This window comes from Tachyglossus aculeatus, chromosome 7 (assembly GCF_015852505.1).
Source record: "Tachyglossus aculeatus isolate mTacAcu1 chromosome 7, mTacAcu1.pri, whole genome shotgun sequence".
NCBI classification, from domain to species: domain Eukaryota; kingdom Metazoa; phylum Chordata; class Mammalia; order Monotremata; family Tachyglossidae; genus Tachyglossus; species Tachyglossus aculeatus.
The window spans coordinates 31,390,601-31,412,417 of record NC_052072.1 but is presented as its reverse complement, the minus strand read 5'-3'; the positions used below and the strand labels follow the sequence as shown (position 1 = coordinate 31,412,417).

Sequence of the window (21,817 nt, the reverse complement as noted above, 5' to 3'; positions counted from 1 at the left end):
ATATCGCTCACTAACTTTTCACTTCTCCACCCAGTCCGCACTCCCTTCTGGGTCACCTGCACTTCTGTACATATCCTTATACTCCACCACTTCCCCTATCTGTAATTTATTTTGATGTCTGTCTCCCCCATTAGACCGTAAGCTCGTTGAGGGCAGGATCATGCCTACCAGTTCAATTATATTTTTGCTCTCTCAAGCTCTTAGTACTGTGCACTGCACACTGTAAGTTCTGAATAAATCCTGTTTATTGATTAGTAGTAGTAGAAATAGTACTTATTAAGCTCTTACTGTTGCTGAAGACTACTAAGTGCTGGGAAATAATAATAATGGCCTTTATTAAGCGCTTACTATGTGCCAAGCACTGTTCTAAGCGCTGAAGAGTTTGGAGGGGGGAATTAGACCTGATCTCTGGCCCTCCAGGAGCTCCCAGTTTAAGAATGTAAGGGGAAAAGAGGACTGGCAGCAATAAAACATTTAAACAGCTTGAAAAACAACTACAATAAATAATAAACAAAATTCAGTAGGATACTGTGGCTAGAAGAGCAGAATTTCAGGCTCTTCGTGGCTCAGATCCCAAGACGCACCCAGAGCCACGGTGACCACTACAGTAGCCACCACTTTTCCCGAGGTTTTGTGGATACCTCAAGCTGCAGCTGCTTTTTCTCCTTCCCGCCGGCATGGTGCAAAGTAGGATGGGATGGAGTCTCCTCGATGACACAGAGGAGGGCCAATCAATCAATCAATCAATCGTATTTATTGAGCGCTTATGTGCAGAGCACTGTACTAAGCGCTTGAAGCCAGTTCGGGTTCCCAGGGAGAACAACTATGAGTTACTCGCCACTCACCTGCCAACTCACCGACTCACCCACCAACTCACTCGCAATGTCACGGAACTATTGGGGAGCCCTGCTGCTTGTTAAATGAGAGTGATTTACATTTTCCTCTCTCCTTACTCCCTCCATTGTGTTTCTCAACTTGGGGCTATTGCTTCTCTCTTCCCCAAATGAGCAGACACCTCTGGGGTGAGCATCCTCATCTTGAAGAAGGGAAGGGGAAATCATCATCATCATCATCATCAATCGTATTTATTGAGCGCTTACTATGTGCAGAGCACTGTACTAAGCGCTTGGGAAGTACAAATTGGCAACATATAGAGACAGTCCCTACCTAACAGTGGGCTCACAGTCTAAAAGGGGGAGACAGAGAACAAAACCAAACATACTAACAAAATAAAATAAATAGAATAGATATGTACAAATAAAATAAATAAATAGAGTAAAAAATATGTACAAACATATATACAGGTGCTGTGGGGAAGGGAAGGAGGTAAGATGGGGGGGATGGAGAGGGGGAAATCAGGGCCCCCGGCCCCCCAAGTCCCTCCTAGAATGGTGCCACCCCTGCAGGCCAAAAAGTCCTGGGGTTTCTGCTAATGGTTCATTAGTCGCAGATTCAGGAAGCCTTTCGCCACAAGCGTGGGTTTAGTAACAATATTTTCTTAGGCGTCTGCAATTAGGACTTACCTTGTAAGTTTTGATTGTACAAATGTAGGTGAAGGTGATGTTCCGTGACTGGATATAGAAATACTTCAATTGGCTCCATAGAGGGGAGAGAACAGGGGAAGTGGGACTAAGCCCACACTCTCTTGGAAGTTATCTCTTTGTGGGCAGATCCCATTCTTGGGGATCAGTTCTCTCTTTATGAGAGGATGTGGCTGATCCAGATGAGTGGCTTATGGGAGTCAAACTCCCTCGCTCTCAGTTAGGCCCAATGCTTCAGCATGTTGGCTGCAACTACAGTGCCTCTCTCACCGATACCTTTTTTTTAATGGTATTTGTTAAGTGCTTACTATGTTCAAAATGCTGGGGTAGATAGAAGCTAATCAGGCTGGACACAGTCCCCATTCCACATTGGGGTCACAGTCTTAATCCTCATTTTACAGATGAGGCATAGAGAAGTTAAGTGACTTACTTGCCCAAGGTCATACAGCAGACAATTGCCGAAACACAGATAAAATGGCACCGTGGTTTGAGCACAGATCCAGAAGCCAGGAATTCTTTAGATCTATCCCATATCTTGACAATGATGTCTTCTCTCTAGTTTTATAGTGATTCATCTTTCCATCTGTTAAATGGGATTGCGAAGCCTAGCTGATACCTGTGGGACACAGAGGATGAATATGTGCTCTCCCCACCCTTATCTGTGTCACATTACTTCCAGTTAGGATAAGAGGGAATACACTAAGCTGTGAGCTCCTTGAGGGCAAGGATCATAACATAGTGGATAGAACATGAGCCTGGGATTCAGAAGGTCAATCAATCAATCAATCGTATTTATTGAGCACTTACTGTGTGCAGAGCACTGTGCTAAGCGCTTGGGAAGTACAAGTTGGCAACATATAGAGACGGTCCCTACCCAACAGCGGGCTCACAGTCTAGAAGGGGGAGACAGAGAACAAAACCAAACATATTAACAAAATAAAATAAATAGAATAGATATGTACAAGTAAAATAAATAGAGTAATAAAGAGGCAGACATCAATACAAGTTATAATAATAATAATGATGGTATTTGTTAAGCGCTCACTATTCATTCATTCATATAGAACATATACGGCGGGCTACCCCACAGCAGGCTCACAGTCTAGAGGCGGAGGCAGACATTCAGTCCTATACATCAGCACTGTATTAAGCGGTCGGGAGAGGACACCACAATAGTCAACAGGCATGCTCCCTGCCCACGAGGAGCTTCGGTGTGGCTTAGTGGAAAGAGCCCAGGCTTGGGAGTCAGAGGACCTGGGTTCTAATCCCGGCTCCGCCACTTGTCCGCTGCGTGGCCTTGGGCAAGTCACTTCACTGGGCCTCAGTTCCCTCATCTGGAAAATGGGGATTAAAAGTGTGAGCCCCCCCGTGAGACAACCTGATCAACCTGTATCTCCCCCAGCGCTTAGAACAGTCATTCATTCATTCATTCAATCGTATTTATTGAGCGCTTACTGTGTGCAGAGCACTGGACTAAACGCTTGGGAAGTCCAAGTCGGTAACATATAGAGATGGTCTCTACCCAACAACGGGCTCACAGTCTAGAAGGGGGGGGATGGACGATAAAACAAAACTTATAACAAATACCATCATCATTCATTCATTCAGAAGGTCAATCAATCAATCGTATTTATTGAGCACTTACTGTGTGCAGAGCACTGTACTAAGCGCTTGGGAAGTACAAGTTGGCAACATATAGAGATGGTCCCTACCCAACAGTGGGCTCACAGTCTAGTACTGCCTCTGCCACTTGTCTGCTGTGTGACTTTGGGCAATCACTTCACTTCTCTGGGCCTCAGTTACCTCTTCAATAGAATGGAGATTAAGACTGTGAGCCCCACTTGGGACAGGGACTGTGTACAACCCAATTTGCTTGTGTTCACCCCAGTACTTAGAACTTTGCCTGGCACAAAGTAAGCACTTAAACAAATACCACAGTTCTTCTTCTTATTATTATTATCGTATCTAACAACACTATTGTATTGCTCTCTCAAACACTTAGTATAGTGCTCTCCACACAGTAAGTGCTTAATAAATGCCATTGATTGATTGATTGAGGGTTGATTAAGTCCAAGTTTAAGTCCAAGCAGCATGGCCTAGTGGGAAGACCACTAGGGTTGGTAGTCAGAGGACCCAGATTTCTTTTTTTATGGTATTTGTTAAGCATTTACTATGTGTCAAACACTATTTTAAGCCTGGGTTCTCATCCCAGCTCCACCACCACTTGTCTGCTGCGTGACCTTGGGGAACTCACTTGACTTCTCTGTGCCTCAGCTACCTCACCTGTAAAATGGGGATTAAAGTTGTGAGCCCCGTATGGGATATGGACTGTGTCCAGCCTGATTATCTTATATCTACCCCAGCACTTAATAAGGGCCTGGCGCATAGTAGACACTTAGCAAATATCATAAAAAAAGCTTTCTCTCCTCAAAATTGAAAGTGTCCTTTTCATAGAAATCAATCAATGATATTTATTGAGTGCTTACTGTGAACAAAGCACTGGGAAAGTACAATACAACCGAGTTGATAGATATGATCCTTGTCCATGAGAAGCTTATATTCTATGGGGGGAGACAAACATTAAAATAGATTAAATTAAATTAGGAATAGGGGATAGTGTAGAGTATAGTAATATTTACTTAAGCATTGTGGGACTGGGTTGAGTGTGCTGTCTCCCACCCTCTAGACTGTGAACTCATTGCAGGCAGGGAATGTCATTGTTTATTGTTGTAACGTTGAAGCAGCGTGGCTCAGTGGAAAGAGCACGGGCTTGGGAGTCAGAGGTCATGGGTTCTAATCCCTACTCCGCCACTTGTCTGCTGTGTGACTTTGGGCAAGTCTCTTAACTTCTCTGGGCCTCAGTTACCTCATCTGTAAAATGAGGATTAAGACTGTGACCCCCATGTGGGACAACATCATTACCTTGTATCCCACCCCAGCACTTAGAACAGTGCTTGACACATAGTAAGTGCTTAACAAATGCTATTATTATTATTATTATAGTTTCCCAAGGTGCTGAGTACAGTGCTCTGCACTCAGTAAATGCTTAATAAATGCAGTTGAATGACTTGAATGAATGACTGAATCAAACTGCTTAAGGGATACACAGTCAAGTTCATAGTTGATGGAGAATGGAGGGCACATAGGGGAAAAATAATAATAATAATTATGGTACTTAAGCACTTACTATGTGCCAAGCACTGTTCTATGCTCTGGGGTAGTTGCCAATTAGTCCGATTAGACACAGTCCCTGCCCAACTTGAGGCTCACAGTCTTAATCTCCATTTTACAGATGAGGTAACTGAGGCCCAGAGAAGTTAAGTGACTTGCCCAAGGTCACACAGCAGACATGTGGCAGAGCCGGGACTAGAACTCGGGTCCTTGTGACTCCCGGGCTTTCACCTATCTACTAGGCCACATTGCTGGGCTTAGTTGAGCCTCTTCGATAAGATGTGACTTCAGGAGGGTTTTGAAGGTGGGGAGAGTAGTGTACTGTTGGGTATGAAAGGTGAGGGAGTTCCAGGCCCAAGGAAGAATGTACACGAGGGGTTGGCAATGGGCTAGTCGAGATCAAGGTACGGAGAATAGGCGGGTGGTAGAGGAGCAGAGTGTGAGGGTTGGGTCGTAGAAGGAGATCAGTGAGGTTAGGTAGGAGGGAGAGAGCTGATTGAGTGCCTTAATGCCGATGGTAAGGAATTTCTGTTTAAGGAGGAGGTGGGTAGGCAATCACTGAAGATTTAGTGGAGTGGGGAGGTATGGACTGAATTCATTCATTCATTCAATCATATTTTATTGAGCGCTTACTGTTTGCAGAGCACTGTACTAAGCTTGGGAAGTACAAGTCGGCAACATATCGAGACGGTCCCTACCCAACAACGGGCTCACAGTTTAGAAGGGGGAGACTGACAACAAAACAAAACATGGACACAGGGGTCAAAATCGTCAGAGCAAATAGAATTAAAGCTATATGCACATCATTATATGCACATCAGTCCCGTCTGGACTACTGTATCAGCCTCCTCTCTGATCTCCCATCCTCCTGTCTCTCCCCACTTCAATCCATACTTCATGCCGCTGCCCGGATTGTCTTTGTCCAGAAACGCTCTGGGCATGTTACTCCCCTCCTCAAAAACCTCCAGTGGCTACCAATCAACCTACGCATCAGGCAGAAACTCCTCACCCTGGGCTTCAAGGCTGTCCATCACCTCGCCCCCTCCTACCTCACCTCCCTTCTCTCCTTCTCCAGCCCAGCCCGCACCCTCCGCTCCCCCACCGCTAATCTCCTCACTGTGCCTCTTCTCGCCTGTCCCGCCGTCGACCCCTGGCCCACGTCCTCCCCCTGGCCTGGAATGTCCTCCCTCCCCACATCCTCCAAGCTAGCTCTCTTCCTCCCTTCAAGGCCCTACTGAGAGCTCACCTCCTCCAGGAGGCCTTCCCAGACTGAGCCCCCTCCTTCCTCTCCCCCTCCTCCCCCCTCTATCCCCCCGCCTTACCTCCTTCCCTTCCCCACAGCACCTGTATATATGTATATATGTTTGTACGTAGTTATTACTCTATTTATTTTACTTGTACACATCTATTCTATTTATTTTATTTTGTTAATATGTTTGGTTTTATTCTCTGTCTCCCCCTTCTAGACTGTGAGCCCACTGTTGGGTAGGGACCGTCTCTCTATGTTGCCAACTTGTACTTCCCAAGCACTCTGCACACAGTAAGCGCTCAATAAATACGATTGATTAACAAAATAAATAGTAAATATGTACAAGTAAAATAAATAGAGTAATAAATCTGTACAAATATATATACAGGTGCTGTGGGGAGGGGAAAATGGTTTTTCAGAAAAATGATTCAGGCAGCAGAATGAAGTACAGACTGGAGAGTGGAGACATAGAATGCAGGGGGTCAGGGAGGAGGCTACTCTAATAATCGAGGTGGGAGATGAGAAGTACTCGAATCAGCATAGTAGCAGTTTGGATGAAGAGGAGAAGATGAAGTCTAGAGATGTTGTGTAGGTAGAATTGACAGGATTTCATGACAGATTGAATAAGTGGGATGAATGAGAGCAGTGAGTTGAGCATGAGGCCAAGGCTACAGGCTTGTGGCACAGGGAAGTTGGTGGTGCCGTTTACAGTGATGGGAATTTCAGGGGGAGGACAATGTTTGGGTGAGAAGACGAGAGGTTTTGTTTTGGAAATGTTAGGACTGAGCTGTTGGAGGGACATCCAAGTAGAGATGTTCTGAAGGCAGGAGGAAATATGAGACTGCAGAGAAGGACAGAGGTCAGGGCTGGAGAGGTAGATTTAGGAATCATTCTTTCATTCAATTATATTTATTGAGTGCTTACTGTGTGCAGAGCACTGTGCTAAGCACTTGGGAAGTACATCTACTTAAGGATGGTAATTAAAACCATTGGAGTGAATTAGTTCTTCAAGGCTTCAAGGGAGTGTGTGTAAATGGAGACTAGAAGGGGATCCAAAATTGAGCCTTGAGTGATGTCCACAATTAAGGGTGTCAGAGGAGGAGCCCATGAAAGAAACTTAAAAGGAGCAGTCAGAGAATAGTAGTAGCTATGATATTTATTAAGTGCTTACTTTGTGCAGAGAAAAGGGTATAGAGGTGGGAATTAGACATGGACCCTTCCCTTCCAGGATCTCACAATCTGGGAGTGTGATTCCATGAGGGAACGGCATCTTTATGGAAAGTGATCTTGCTATTTGGTGAATCCCTTGAAGTCTGCAGCCATGAGGCTAGCATAGCGGTTGGACTCACCCCTTTCCTGAGTCAGGTTTTTGTTTTAAAATGTGCACATTGGAAAGTTTGCAGTCCAACTAGGGTTACACGAGGGACAGGGAGGCGCCCCTAACACAGCCTGGACTCAAAGCTTGCTCCTGGGAGTTGGGGAGGACACACCCGCCGCAGTGGCTCCAGCATTTGCTGGGAATTTCGTCTTTCATAATTTAAAATGGCCTAGACTCCCTGAAGAAAACTAGAACAGGAGTTTGGTCAAATGTGATCTGGGAGGGGGAGACTCAAGCTCATTCCCGAACCAGCCATAGTTTAGCCAGGCTGCAAACTGTTCATGGTCAGTCAATCAATCAACCATCAATCATATTTATTGAGCGCTTGCATTGTGCAGTGTACTCTACTAAGCACTTAGAAGAGTAGCATATAACAGAGTTAATACGCAAGTTCCTTGTCTACAAGGACCTTACAGTCTAGAGGGGGAGACGCCATGACTTGCTCCCTTTGATCTTCCCCCGTAGCAGCCCCATAGTAGTTACATACGTATCTGTAATTTATTTATTGGTATGATGTCCATCTCCCCACTTCTAGACTGTGAGCTTATTGTGGGCAGATAATGTGTCTATTTATGCTTGTAGTGTACTCTCCCAAGTACAGTGCTCTGCACAGTAAGTGCTCAATAAATATGATTGAATAAATGAATGAGTGAATAAATAAATTACAGATCTGTAGATAAGTGCTGTGGTACTGAGAGTGGGGTGAATAAATAGATTGAGTGCTCATAACCCCCATGAGATGGGAGGTGAACCTGGAGAGGACCATGTTGGTGAAATGAAGGTTAGATAAATTTTCTAATGTCTCTAGAAGCAAGGTGATTATGAAGTCTGTCTTTCTTTTTAACTTTCTGTTCTTGTTCAGTGTGGTGGTGGCTTTGAACATTTAACACCTGTCCATGGGCGGCTAAGCATCCCACACTATATGCAAATGCATTTACAGTCTAAGACAGCGGTAATGTCAGTCTCCAGGCTGACGGAGCTGCTAATCTTTCACATATAGGGTGTTTAATAAAGCCAAGGAATTTTGCAAGGATGCTTGTCAGTCACAGCCCTTTCCAAAATAGTTCACTGACTCACAGAGCTGGGAAGGGACAAACTCAGATTTGTTGGAGGGAGTCACTACAGAGTCAGGGCCAGAACTCACTCAACTCATTTTTCATTAGATGGTCATTGATGGTCTTTGTGAATATCAGTCAGTGAATGGATTGTGTTTATTGAGCACTTACTACATGCAGAGCACTGTACTAAGCACTTGGGAGAGTACTATGTAGTGGAGGTGGTAGACACATTGCTTGCCCACAAGGAACATACAGTGTAGAGGGTGAGACAGACATTGATATACATAAATAGTTATAGATTTGTACATAAGTGCCATGGGGCTGAGGGTAGGGTGAATAAAGAGTGCAAATACAAGCATTAGGTGACCCAGAAGGGAGAAGGAGTAGAGGAAATGAAGGCTTAATTGGGGAAGGCCTCTTGGAGGAGACGTAATTTAAATTAGGCCTTGAAGGTGGGGGAAGCAATGGTCTACAGAATATGGAGGAGGGAGTTCCAGGCCAGAGGCAGGACATGGGTGAGGCTTCAGCGGAGAGATAGATGAGGCGGAGGTTCAGTGAGTGGGCTGGCATTAGAGGAGAGAAATGAATGTGATGAGTTGTAGTAGGAAATCAGAGAATATCAAACGTGGAGGTGCACAAGATGTCTGCCCCATAGCTCAATGGAAAGAGCATGGGCTTTGGAGTCAGAGGTCACGGGTTCAAATCCCGGCTCCGCCAGTTGTCAGCTGTGTGACTCTGGGCAAGTCACTTAACTTCTCTGTGCCTTAGTTACCTCATCTGCAAAATGGGAATTAAGACTGTGAGCCCCACATGGGACAACTGGATCACCTTGTAACCTCCCCAACGCTTAGAACAGTGCTTTGCATATAGTAAGCACTTAATAAATGCCATTATTATTATTATTATTATTATTATTATTACACCAGACACGCAGGGTAAATTAATGTTGTCACATGGACCGTTTTGCATAAATTTGTCAAGTTGAAGCGATCCTAGAGTATTTCTCTTGAGGGACTTCTCCCCTCCAACTTAATCAATTATTGGTACTTTTTTTGAGCGTTTACCATGTGCAAGAGCACTGTATTAAGTGCTTACTCCAGGTCCAGGTGAACTCAGCCACCGTTCAAACTGTGGAACTCGGTATTAGGTGTTTTAGTAGAGAGAGGCTTGGTGATGAAAATGACAGCACTGAACATAAAAGCATCTGGGGGTGAATCCAGGCACCACCCAGGTCATTTGTTGTAAAAGCCGGAATATAGCCAACCTATTCCTCACCCAGAAGCCCTATTATATGTTTTAGTGAGGGCTCTGGAGCTTTCGAGAAAACTGCACCAACAGTTTTAGCATCTGCTTCATATGAACACATTGAAAAACATGGCTTTGAACACTTAAGATGCAGAGGAATCATGAGGTGGGAAGGAAAGCAGAATGGCATCATGATACGCCTGCACCAGTAGTACTACATGCTATTCTAGTCACCATATTTTAAGGACATAGTTAAGCTGAAAAAAGGTAAAGAGAAGGGCAACTCACATGATGAAGAGATTCAAGAAGTTTCTAAGAGTTTATTGTGGCCACTATCATGGCCACCACAGAATTTTCCTTAAGAACCATGACTCTAGAAGAGGATAATCGTGGGTAGCTGCCAACTGCTTTATTTAGCCATGGAACAGACTCTGATTGTGTCTTTATCATCTGCCTCCCAAGGAGGGGCCACGTCCTAATCATCCTTAAACCAGTAAATGTGTTTTCCTTCAGCTCAAAGGTGACACTGCAGACAATGATACCACATTCACGAGTTTGAGAGGGGATTAATTGCATATTTTACCCAGGGAAATACAGTAATGGACCTTTTTTTGTCTCTTGCCATTTGGGTGAGAACTGCTCACACCCCAGTGGTTTAGAGGGGAGAGGTATGGCCTACCACCAGCAGAACATGAGCAACAATTGTTTTTGCTGCAGTGGTGACATACTTTCTGTCCCGTCCCCACATCCAGCTACTCGTATTGCACTGCCACTGTCCTCCCTATCCCCTGACCTTGGCATTATTCTCACCTCATCTCTCTCATTCCACTCACATATTCAATCTGCCTCCAAATCCTGTCGGTTTACAACATTGCTAAAATCTGCCATTTCCTTTCCATCTGAACTGCTACCAGGCTGACCCAAACACTTATCTTATCCCACTTGACTACCGCATCTGCCTCCTCACTGACCTCCCAGCCTCCTGTCTCTCGCCACTCCAGTCCACACCTCAATCTGCTGCACGGATCATTTTTCAATAAAAACGTTCAGTCCAGGTCACCCCACTCCTTGAGGAACTCCAATGGCTGCCCATCCACCTGTGCATCAAACAGAAATTCCTTACCATTGATTTTAAAGCACTGAATCAGCTGACTTCATCCTACCTCGCTTCGCTGATCTACTACAGCCCAGCCCTCACACACTGCCCTAATCTCATCTATCTCAATGCCTACCCCTTTCCCAAGTCCTCCTGCTAGCCTCCTCCTCCACAAATGGCAGACCACAACTCTCCCCAACTTCAAAGCGTATCCTCCAAGACGCTTTCACGGATTAAGCCCTCTTTTCCCCGGTTCGCTCTCCTTCCTGTGCCATCCATGCACTTTGATATTTGCCCAACCCTCAACCCCACAACACTTATGTACATGTCTTTAAATGATATATTATAAAGTATTTATTTCTATTGTCTTTCTCCCCTTTTAGACTGTAAGCTCGTTATAGCCAGGGAACGTATCCGCTAATTCTGTTGTACTCTCCCCAGCACTTAGAACAGTGCTCTGCACATCATATGCATCCAATAAATACCATCGATTGATTGAAGGGGGGGTGGTAGAAAGGATGAGTGCTGTCCTACCACCGCCAAGTCTCCATACAACTAGTAAAGCAGCATGACTCAAAATTGTTAGAAGGCCATTTTGACTCTGGGTATGTGGGTTGCCAACCCCGGCCTTGGCTACTTGAGCCTCCACTCACAGATCAGCACAGCATCTCAGAGATCTGAACAGTCTATTGAACTCCTGAGAGACCACAGAGCTATTTTGGGCCAACTGTAATGTGACCAGGGCGTTTATTTTCCTCTAAGGTCTGCACACATCCTGTCAGGGAAGCTGCTCTAGCCAGTAACTTCAGGGTGTTTGGCCCAGAGGTGAAGCCTGTTACTCTTTTCCATTGAGGATCCGGTGATCCTCAGTCACCTCCTACTTTTTTTTAATGGCATTTGTAAACTCGTTATGGGCAGGGAACGTGTCTGTTAATTCTGTTGTGCTCTTCCAAGTGCTTAGTACAGTGCTCGGCACTTAGCGCTCAGTGAATGTCATCAATTGATGTTCAGCGACCTTGCCGTGTGCCCTCTTCTAGATCGTGAGCCCATTGTTGGGTAGGGATGGTCTCTATCTGTTGCCGAATTGTACCTTTCCAAGTGCTTAGTACAGTGCTCTGCACACAGCAAGCACTCAATAAATACGATTGAATGAATGAACGAATGAGTGAATGTGCCAGGCACTGTATTAAGCCCTGGGGTAGATACAAGCTAATCAGGTTGGAAGCAGTCAGTCAGTCAGTAGAATTTATTGAGCGCTTACTGTGTGCAGAGCACTGTACTAAGTGCTTGGAAGAGGACAATACAACAACAAATAGACATATTCCCTGCCCACACTGAGTTTACCATCTAGAGGGTGAAACAGACATGAATAAAAATCAATAAATTACAGATTCACAGTTATCACCCAAGTGCTTTGGGGCTGGGAGGGAGGGTGAATAAAGGCAGTAAGTCAGGGTGACGCAGAAGGGAGTGGGAGAAGAGGAAAGGAGGGTTTAGTCAGGGAAGGCCTTCAGTTAGGCTTTGAAGCGGGGTAGTCATTGTCTGTCAGATATGAGGAGAGAGGGGTTTCCAGGCCAGAAGCAGGACGTGGGTGGGAGGTCAGCGGTGAGCTAGACAAGTCAATGTCCCACATGGGGCTCACAGTCTAAATCTCCATTTTACATATGAGGTAACTGAGGCACAGAGAAGTTAAGTGATTTGTCTAAGGTCACACAGCAGACAAGTGGTGGAACTGGGATTAGAAACCAGGGCCTTCTGATTCCCAGGCACGTGTTCTACTCCAAAGAAGAACACGACCTTGAGAGACCTCATTAACCCTCTCCCTTGTCCAAACCACTTTTTGTGGCCAGCTAATAAAGGCACTGATTTTTTCTTTTTCCTCTTTCCACTAACTCTTGAAACTGGGTCAGTATCTCCACTGGATGAAATATGAAAGGACGGAACTCTGGGAAAACTAGTCCTGTTGGCAGTTTCCCAAATCTCTCATATCACTAGTCTGCAAATTTGAGTAGTAGAACTGGAAAAAGCGACAGATTCAAAAGGATGCTTCACAGCTCCCTGGAGTGTCTAGATAACTGAATTTAAAATTCCTGGTTTCGGGGCTGAGAACAGCCTGGGAGTGAATCTCTCACCTTTCTCGTCTCACTACCATGCGCTGTAGTCCAGGTCGCTCAGGAAGAAAAGTGAATGCTTTTCAAATGGAAACTCCTCATGTCTTTTCTGGAGAGTGGGGAAGTTATATTCAGCGATACTTTTCCGTTCTCTTTTACGTGAAAAGAAATACTCTTCAGAGGACAGGCGGCATAACCTAAATACTAGTGATTTTCCTGTCATGTGAGAAGAAATGAACATCCAGAGAAACTGTTAGCTTCTTAATCACCTGGCATTTGAAAATGGGATAGACCGTGCTTTACCAACAAATGTTTTCAGGTTTTTAAGTTTGCGTCCTAGGCGTGTCTTTGAGTTTGAGCTGCTTGTGGCTAGGCTGCCACAGCTGTGATCTTTCCACTTCTTCAGATGCCACTGATGCGCTGTGTGTAGGAACATACTCAGAGAGAAGTTAGCCACAAGGTAGGCAGGCTGAGACAGTGGGTGCTTACTTTGGTAAGGTGGTCGGGGGGAGAGGGCTGAGCAGAGGCTGACCGCTCACCTCTAGTCTAAGGGTCTCACTCACTTTCATTCGTTCATTCATTCATTCATTCATTCAATCGTATTTATTGAGCACTTACTGTGTGCAGAGCACTGTACTAAGCGCTTGGGAAGTACAAGTTGGCAACATATAGACAGTCCCTACCCAACAGCGGGCTCACAGTCTAGAAGGGGGAGACAGACAACAAAACAAAACATGTTAACAGAATGAAATGTGTGGAGGGAGGGCATTCCAGGCCAGGGGGAGGACATGAGACTTCCTGACTCCCAGTTCTGTGTCATCTGCTCTTCATTTTTCATCTTTGCTTTACTTGTAACCTGTTTCAATTCGTTCTCTTGTTTCGGTACAGAAGCTGAAAAGACAGTCCACCAAGTACAAGGTGGACAAAACATACCCTACCGCAGTATCTGAGAAGCCAGAGAATATTAAGAAAAACAGATACAAAGACATCTTGCCCTGTAAGTGTCAACCATTTTCATTCCTTCTAAAATCATTTCTCCACCAAGAGGCCTTCCCTAAGCCCTCATTTTCCCTCTCTGCCCTCCCCTCTGCACTTGGCTATGTACCCCTCAAGCACTGGGATTCTCACACCAACCACACTTATGTACATATCTTATACTCTATTGTTTTCCCTATCTGAAATTAATTTTACTTTGTCTTCCCTCCTTAGACTGTAAGCTCCTTATTAGCAGTGATCTTTTCTACCACCTCTATTGCATTGTACTTTCCCAAGCACTTAATACAATGCTCTGTACCCAGTAAGTGCTCAACAAATGCCTTTGACTGATTTTTTTTTTCTAAATTCCACTGCTCTTTTTCTTGGCACAAAGTCACTCCTGCCCCTTTTTCACTCAGGCCCTTTCCTGAATCAGCTGGCTCTGCCTCTGGCTTTGATCAATCAATCAATCATATTTATTGAGCGCTTACTGTGTGCAGAACACTGTAGTAAGTGCTTGGGAAGTACAAGTTGGCAACATATAGAGACAGTCCCTACCCAACAGTGGGCTCACAGTCTAAGGCGTAGTGGAAAGGGGATGGACCTGGGAGTGAGAGGAGCTGAGTTCTAATCCTAGCTCTGCCAATTGCTTTCTGTGTGACCTTGAGCAAGTTACTTCTCAGTGACTCAGTTTCTCACTTAAAATGGGGATTCAATACCTACTCTCCCATGCACATAGTAAGCTCTTAATAAATGCCATTATTATTATTATTACCTACAGACTGTGAGCCCTTTGTGGGACAGGGATTGTGTCCAACCTGATTTGTATCTACTCCAGTGCTTAGAGCAGTGCTCAGCCCATTAGTGCTTAACTAATACCATAATCATCATCGTCATCATATGCTGCTGGTTCCATGTGTTTGCTACTGCTTCGGCCTCTGATTTCCTCTCTTTTTTTCCTCTTTCCATTAGTTGATCACAGCCGGGTGGAGCTGTCTCTGATAACCTCTGATGAAGACTCTCACTACATCAATGCCAACTTCATCAAGGTAATAAGAAGATACCACACTTTCTTCTTAGGTGCTTGGAGAAGGGGAGGGGAAGTTGGAGTACACTGTACTTGTGGTCCCACTCCTGAATCTGGATTTCATTTTAGGGAGTGTATGGGCCTAGAGCCTATATTGCCACCCAAGGCCCCTTATCTACTACGCTTCTGGACTTCTGGAGGATGATCTGGGAATACAGTGTCCTGGTAGGTAGGTCCCAGGTAGCTTGCGCTTCTGTGACTGATTTTTCCAGCCCGGTAGGGAGTGTTGGATTAGGGAATGCAGTTTCTTGTCAAGAGTTTCCCTATCATCTGCTGATCCCAGAGCTTCCTGGGATAATCGAGGGGTCCACTAGCTGAATTCTTAAGTTTCATTCTGCTTCCTTCCTCCAGATCATAGTTATGGCATGCATGGAGTTTGAAATGGGAAAGGTGAGTCATTTTGAACGGGAGGGTCCTTTAGCCTGGAGATGGAGAAGTGGAGGAGGAAAGGGAGAAAGAATCAGTGGTGGGACTTTCTCTAAATGGGCCCTGATGCTACATCAGGACAGTTTGGGGGGTCAGGAAGATATCCAGGATTAAAAATTTTATCAAAAGAGCCCGTCATTCCCTTTTCTTAGGGCTTGGTTTAGGGACTCCAAATTATTTTCCTATCCCAAATCCCTTTCCCATCAGTGAGTTCTCCATTACACTTCCTCCCTCCCCCAAACTTCAAAAAACTATCTGGGTTCGAGGCCCAAGTGGTTCAGTGAAAAGTCCTTGGGACAGGAAGCAGAGAATTTCACTTAGGGTTTGCCGTTGAACTCAGCTTGTCTCTTACCAAGGCGAAGGTCTTAGCAGGATGCGGGCAGTTGTAAACAGAAGGCCAGCGAGAAAATAACGGTTTTCTGCTTCGTGCCGCAGAAAAAGTGTGAGCGCTACTGGCCTGAGCTGGGAGAGACCGGTCTGCAGTTTGGCCCCTTTTCCATATCCTGTGTGAGTATGGTGGCAACTCCTTCTCTCGTGCTCCTTTAGCTGATCGCCACACTGAAGAAACAAAAGCATTATTTATGTCTCTAGATGGTACCAACTTTCAAACCCTTTTCTCCTCTAGGAAGCTGAAGAGAGAAAATCGGATTATGTGATCAGGACGCTAAAAGCAAAGTTATATAGTGTAAGTCTGAGATGATTCTCTGCTTTCTTTTCCCGTTAGTGAGCTAGAAGACGGGCTGCCACTCCCTGTTCTAGTATAACAAAACAATCAATCAATCATCTTTATTGAGCACTTACGGTATGCAAATCCTTTGACTGGATCATCATTCCTAAAAACTACTTAGCCTGACAGTGATATTTTCCTCATTACAATTGGCTAGTCCTGTCCTCCAAATAGAAAATAATATCTACTTCTTAGTGTGTGTGTGTGTGTGTGCCCCTGAGCACGTGTGTGTGAGAGAAGAAAAGGGAGGTTGAGGAAGGATAAGCATGGAGGAGAAGTTCAGCAAAATAGGTCACGTTTGCATCCCTATGCCTTTTGTTTTAAGTACAATTAAAAATCCAGTCTTCTATCCTGAGAGCACAGTGAATCAATCTCCAGTAAAACCAAACCTTAGGATAAAGAGGTTGGTGTTGCAGAGATACTAAGGAACATGGAATATATAAAGTGTGGGGAATACTGTGGAAAAACCTTTAAAGCAGAGGTCTGCAACCTATGGCTCACAAGCCCCAGCCCCTCTCGGAGGGAGAATCATTCACCTGGGCAGGCTGACTGTCCAAGGGGTCTTCCCCTGCCTGCTCAGAGGAGCCGGGGACTCTGCCTGATCTCCTTACCTCTGCCACAGCACCTTTGCCAGAGATTTTTGAGAGCAAAGTGGTCCCCTGGCCAGCCCCTCCTGCCCCTCTGGGCCATAGCTGCCGAAGATGCTGTGGCCAAGTCACTCCCAGAAAACCACTGACCACTCATTTGAAGATGGAGCCACAGAGTAGGTCACTTCCCTCCCTCCACCTGCCCCTCCACCTGCCCCACCTCTCCTCCTTCCCCGCCTTCCCCCTCGGCTCCCTGCCCTCCACCTAGGAGACATGTTCTGCTGTACTCTCTGGCAGTAGCGAGCCTGGCCAAGTCCTGGAGAGGAAAAGGAGGTATTGTGCCCCCTTGAACATTCCTATGGGCTAGATTAGGGAGGAATGGGGATTTTCAAATATACCCAGGGTGCCTCAGAGTCAGCTCTGCTCTCACATCTCCCCACCTTCTGCCCCAGAGCACTGACTTATAGATCTGTAATTTCTCTTAATGTCTCTCTTCACCTCTAAATTGCCACCTCGTGGGCAGGGAACATGTCTACCAACTCTGTTGTACTGTAATAATAATAATAATAATTGGCATTTATTAAGCACTTACTATGTGCAAAGCACTGTTCTAAGCGCTGCGGAGGATACAGGGTGATCAGGTTGTCCCACGTGGGGCTCACAGTCTTAATCCCCATTTTACAGATGAGGGAACTGAGGCCCAGAGAAGTTAAGTGACTTGCCCAAGATCACACAGCAGACGTGGCGGAGTAAGGATTGGAACCCATGACCTCTGACTCCAAAGCCCGTGCTCTTTCCACTGAGCCACGCTGCTTCTCTGTACTCTTCCAAGTGCTTAGTATAGTATTCTGCACAGAGTAAGTGCTCAATAAATAGCATTGACTGATCCCACCTGGCATCGCCCCACCAATGATGATAATAATAATAATGATGGCATTTATTAAGCACTTACTACATGCAAAGCACAGTTCTAAGCGCTGGGGAGGTTACAAGGTGATCAGGTTGTCCCTCGTGGGGCTCACAGTCTTAATCCCCATTTTACAGATGAGGTAACTGAGGCCCAGAGAAGTTAAGTGACTTGCCCAAAGTCACACAGTTGACAATTGGTGGAGCTAGGATTTGAACCCATGACCTCTGACTCCAAAGCCCGGGCTCTTTCCTACTAAGCCACGCTGCTTCTCCAATCCTTCCAGCTGTGGGAGACCGGGACACACCAAGGCCTGATGTGGGCACAGGAGTTGGTGCCAGTCTGTTATACCACACTTTTCCCCCACTTCTCCTTTATCTACCGCTTTCTGGCTAGGGCTCGGACTGGGCGGTGGGAAGAGGGTGCCAGCCTCACTGCCAGCATCAAGAGTTGTTACCGAGCAGCTGTGGCTTCGGGGCACAATGTGACAGAATAACGTCATCCCACTGCACCGTGGGCAGTCATTTTGTTGGACTCTTCTGCCCACAGAAATTCCTGACCCCATTTTACAGCAAGATAAAGCAAGGATTCCCATTCCCTGTTAATTCCCCTAAGACTCGGAGTTGAAAAGGACTGTCACCCTAGTCAAAATAATGGAAGTGAGAGGGCTTTGAGGAATATGTGTAAATATAAGGCCTCGCAAGGGGCAATAGTAAGTAGGCTCCCCTGGGCATTGCAGTCACGGCTGTCCCATGCTTTATCACAAAGGGGAAGTATAACTTTTTTGCAGGGGCCATCCAGACCTCAGGGCCGAGTGTGGCTGATTTTTCGGGGAACCTCCTACACCTTCCCACGGTTCGTCTTCCTTTCTGGCCCTCTCTCGCAGGAAACCCGAACCATTCATCAGTTTCATTATAAGAACTGGCCGGATCATGATGTGCCTTCATCCATAGATCCCATCCTTGAGCTCATCTGGGAAATGAGATGTTACCAAGAGGACGACAACGTCCCCATCTGCATTCACTGCAGGTACAATGCTGCTTGAGAATGAATATCTTACCTGGAAAATATGTGATGCTGCGGTCCTTGGGAGTTATCGTACAAGTGAGGTTAGGGAGGGGGGTTGGAGCCAGGTTCTTTTAGCTGCTGATCTCCTTTTCCCTAGCAAGGAATAAAGTATAGAAAACAGAGAGAAGAGGGAAAACCTGGTGTCATGAGCAAATTCTTTTAGCTGAAACTTGAATGGGATGCTTTGGCATTTTTAAAATGTTTTCAATAAAGCTTACGTTGAACCTGTTGCAGGGAGAGGACTCGACACCCCCAAGAAGTTAAAGGACTAGGCTGTACTGTGAGGGTCCGTCTTTCTAGAAGTCTGACAGTCAGTAACTACTGAGCATTGACTGTGATCTATCACCATCTCATTGCTTCCGTGGCCTCCATTCCCCACCCGACACTGGATCACAGTACTTATGATTCCCTTTCTGCAATTTCTCACCGTTTTGTGCTTTTTTATTTCAGTGCTGGCTGTGGAAGGACTGGGGTTATTTGTGCCATTGACTATACCTGGAAGCTCCTGAAAGATGGGGTGAGCTTCTCCTTACAGTTTATAAGCTTCTTGTGGGCCAGGATCATGTCTTCCTGCTGTATTGAATTGTACTCTCCCAAGCGTTTAGGACAGTGTTCTGCATACCGTAAGTACTCAATAAATACCACTGATGGATTGATTTACAGGGACTGCCCAACTGCCTTAACCATAAGAATCTTGCTGTCGATGGCATCTGTCTTGTTCTTCCACACCTGGCCTCTCTGGGTCTTTCCTGAATTTAAATTGACAGTAGCAGCTTCTATTGCCATTTTTCAGTTGTCTACTTCAGATGCACATTCATTCCCTTCTGTTCAGTGTTCTGCTTATGTTTTCAGCCTCTCACTTTGTAACTTCAAGTTCTACTACTAACAGCTCCATCACCTTCCCAGCATGACAGACCGTGGAAATACGCCTGGACTTGTGTTTTTGTTTCGGCAAATTCTTAATGTTTGAAAAACGATTTTGACAATTTGTTAAACCGCCCCCTCCTCTCAGCTGGGTGTGGACTCCACTGCTTCCTGAGTTAAGCTGATTGTCACGAGAACTTCTATGCTTGCTAACTTTGTTGTCTGCCATACTTTCTCTATGTATATATGTTCCTGACGCACATTTGCTAAAAGACATAGCTAATATGGCATTAAAAACTTGGATGTGTGACGGTCTTGTGTTCCGAACCCCAGTAATCTCCAATCTCTGTGTCATGACTGCAGCCTGGGTCCGTGGTGAGAACCATCTCCCACTTTAAAAAGATTCAAACAGGTGGTCCCCAGCTGGAAAAAAAAGCAGAGAAAATGGGAAGAAGGGAAGTTGGCTAACAAAGATCAAACCAAACGCAGTAAAAATTTTCTTTTCTTTTATTTGTCAGATAATCCCAGTGAACTTCAATATTTTTAGTTTGATTCAGGAAATGAGAACGCAGAGGCCTTCATTAGTGCAAACTCAGGTATGAACTATTGTCACCGAACCTGGGGATCTGAAACTACCTACTCTCTATCTTGGCTGTAAAGCCAATCCTCCTTATCTTTATCTTATGGTGTCAGTGTCGCTAAGTGCTTTCTCATTTCCACGTATCCCTCTGGCTCTTAGTTTCCAAAATTCTGAGTTCCCTCTTGTTGCTCACACTTTCCTCCTCTGAGTATCTTTGGGACACAGACCCAGCATTTCTTCTTACAAAGCATGTTGGAAAAACTTGGTGAGCTGTTTGGCTGTTCTGTTTTAAGTCGGTGACTGGGTCATTTGATCTTGAGCAGTGTATGCGGTGCTTTCAGAGAAACAGGCATACCTACTAGCCTACTGCGTGTCCTCCCCTGTACCCTCCAAACATTAAAAAAGTAACCACACAAGGATGTTGGGAAGATTAAATCAGATAACTGTGATAAAAGCATCTTGGAAAAACAAAAGCATTCTAAAAAAGCAAGGTATTCCCTATTCAAAAGGGAACCACAGTCTGGAGAAAACAGCCTTTAATTAATTAATTAAAGAGAATTAATTAATGATGGTATTTGTTAACCCCTTACTGTGTGTCAAGCAGTATTCTAAGCGCTGGGGTAGATACAAGGTTATCAGATTGGTTGCCGCCCCTGACCCACATGGGGCTCAGAGTCATAATCCCCATTTTGGAGATGAGGAAACTGAGGCACAGAGAAGTTATGTGACTTGCCCAAGGTCATACAGCAGGCAAGCGGCAGAGCTGGGATTAGAACCCAGGTCTTTTGATTCCCAGGCCCGTGTTCTTTCCACTAAGCCTGTCTCTCAAACACTGGCAGACTGGTTCAATATGGATGCTATTTCTAAATGGCTCTGCAATGGGTGTGGGGAGAAATGGATCACTATTTTTTCTTAATAGACAAGAAATAGATTTTTTTTATCATCATTCATTCAATCGTATTTATTGAGTGCTTACTGTGTGCAGAGCACTGTACTGAGTGCTTGGGAAGTACAAGTCGGCAACATATCGAGACGGTCCCTACCCAACAACGGGCTCACAGTCTAGAAGGGGGAGACAGACAACGGGACAGAACATGTAGACAGGTGTCAAAATCGTCAGAACAAATAGAATTAAAGCTATATGCATATCATTAACAAAATAAATAGTAAATATATACAAGTAAATAGAGTAATAAATCTGTACAAATATATATGCAGGTGCAGTGGGGAGGGGAAGGAGGTAGGTTGAGGGGGATGAGGAGGAGGAGAGGAAAAAGGGGGCTCAGTCTGGGAAGGCCTCCTGGAGGAGGTGAGCTCTCAGTAGGGCTTTGAAGGGAGGAAGAGAGCTAGCTTGGTGGATGTGTGCAGGGAGGGCATTCCAGGCCAGGGGAAGGACGTGGGCTGGGGGTCGACGGCGGGACAGGTGAGAACGCGGTACAGTGAGGAGGTTAGCGGCAGAGGAGTGGAGGAAGGGAGGTGAGGTAGGAGGGGGCAAGGTGATGGAGAGACTTGAAGCCAAGAGTAAGGAGTTTTTGCTTGATTCATAGGTTGACAGGCAGCCACTGGAGATTTTTGAGGAGGGGAGTAACATGTCCAGAGCGTTTCTGCACAAAGATAATCCGGGCAGCAGAGTGAAGTATAGACTGAAGTGGGGACAGGCAGGATGGGAGATCAGAGAGGAGGCTGATGCAGTAATCCAGTCCAGGTAGTGGTTTGGGTGGAGAGGAAAGGGCAGATCTTGGCAATG

At 45.5% G+C, this 21,817-nt stretch overlaps 1 protein-coding gene across 1 annotated transcript in view; it reads left to right on the top strand.

Annotated features, from left to right (window-relative positions):
• PTPN22 (protein tyrosine phosphatase non-receptor type 22) overlaps nucleotides 1–21,817 on the top strand; it is a 53,716-nt gene that overhangs the window by 8,824 nt on the left and 23,075 nt on the right. Inside the window, exons 2-10 of the mRNA XM_038749305.1 lie at nucleotides 13,738–13,846; nucleotides 14,797–14,873; nucleotides 14,981–15,076; nucleotides 15,263–15,301; nucleotides 15,773–15,844; nucleotides 15,963–16,022; nucleotides 18,445–18,587; nucleotides 19,077–19,143; nucleotides 20,009–20,086. Of these exons, the coding sequence (XP_038605233.1) occupies nucleotides 13,738–13,846; nucleotides 14,797–14,873; nucleotides 14,981–15,076; nucleotides 15,263–15,301; nucleotides 15,773–15,844; nucleotides 15,963–16,022; nucleotides 18,445–18,587; nucleotides 19,077–19,143; nucleotides 20,009–20,086 (741 nt within the window). The remainder of the gene's footprint in view (nucleotides 1–13,737; nucleotides 13,847–14,796; nucleotides 14,874–14,980; nucleotides 15,077–15,262; nucleotides 15,302–15,772; nucleotides 15,845–15,962; nucleotides 16,023–18,444; nucleotides 18,588–19,076; nucleotides 19,144–20,008; nucleotides 20,087–21,817) is intronic.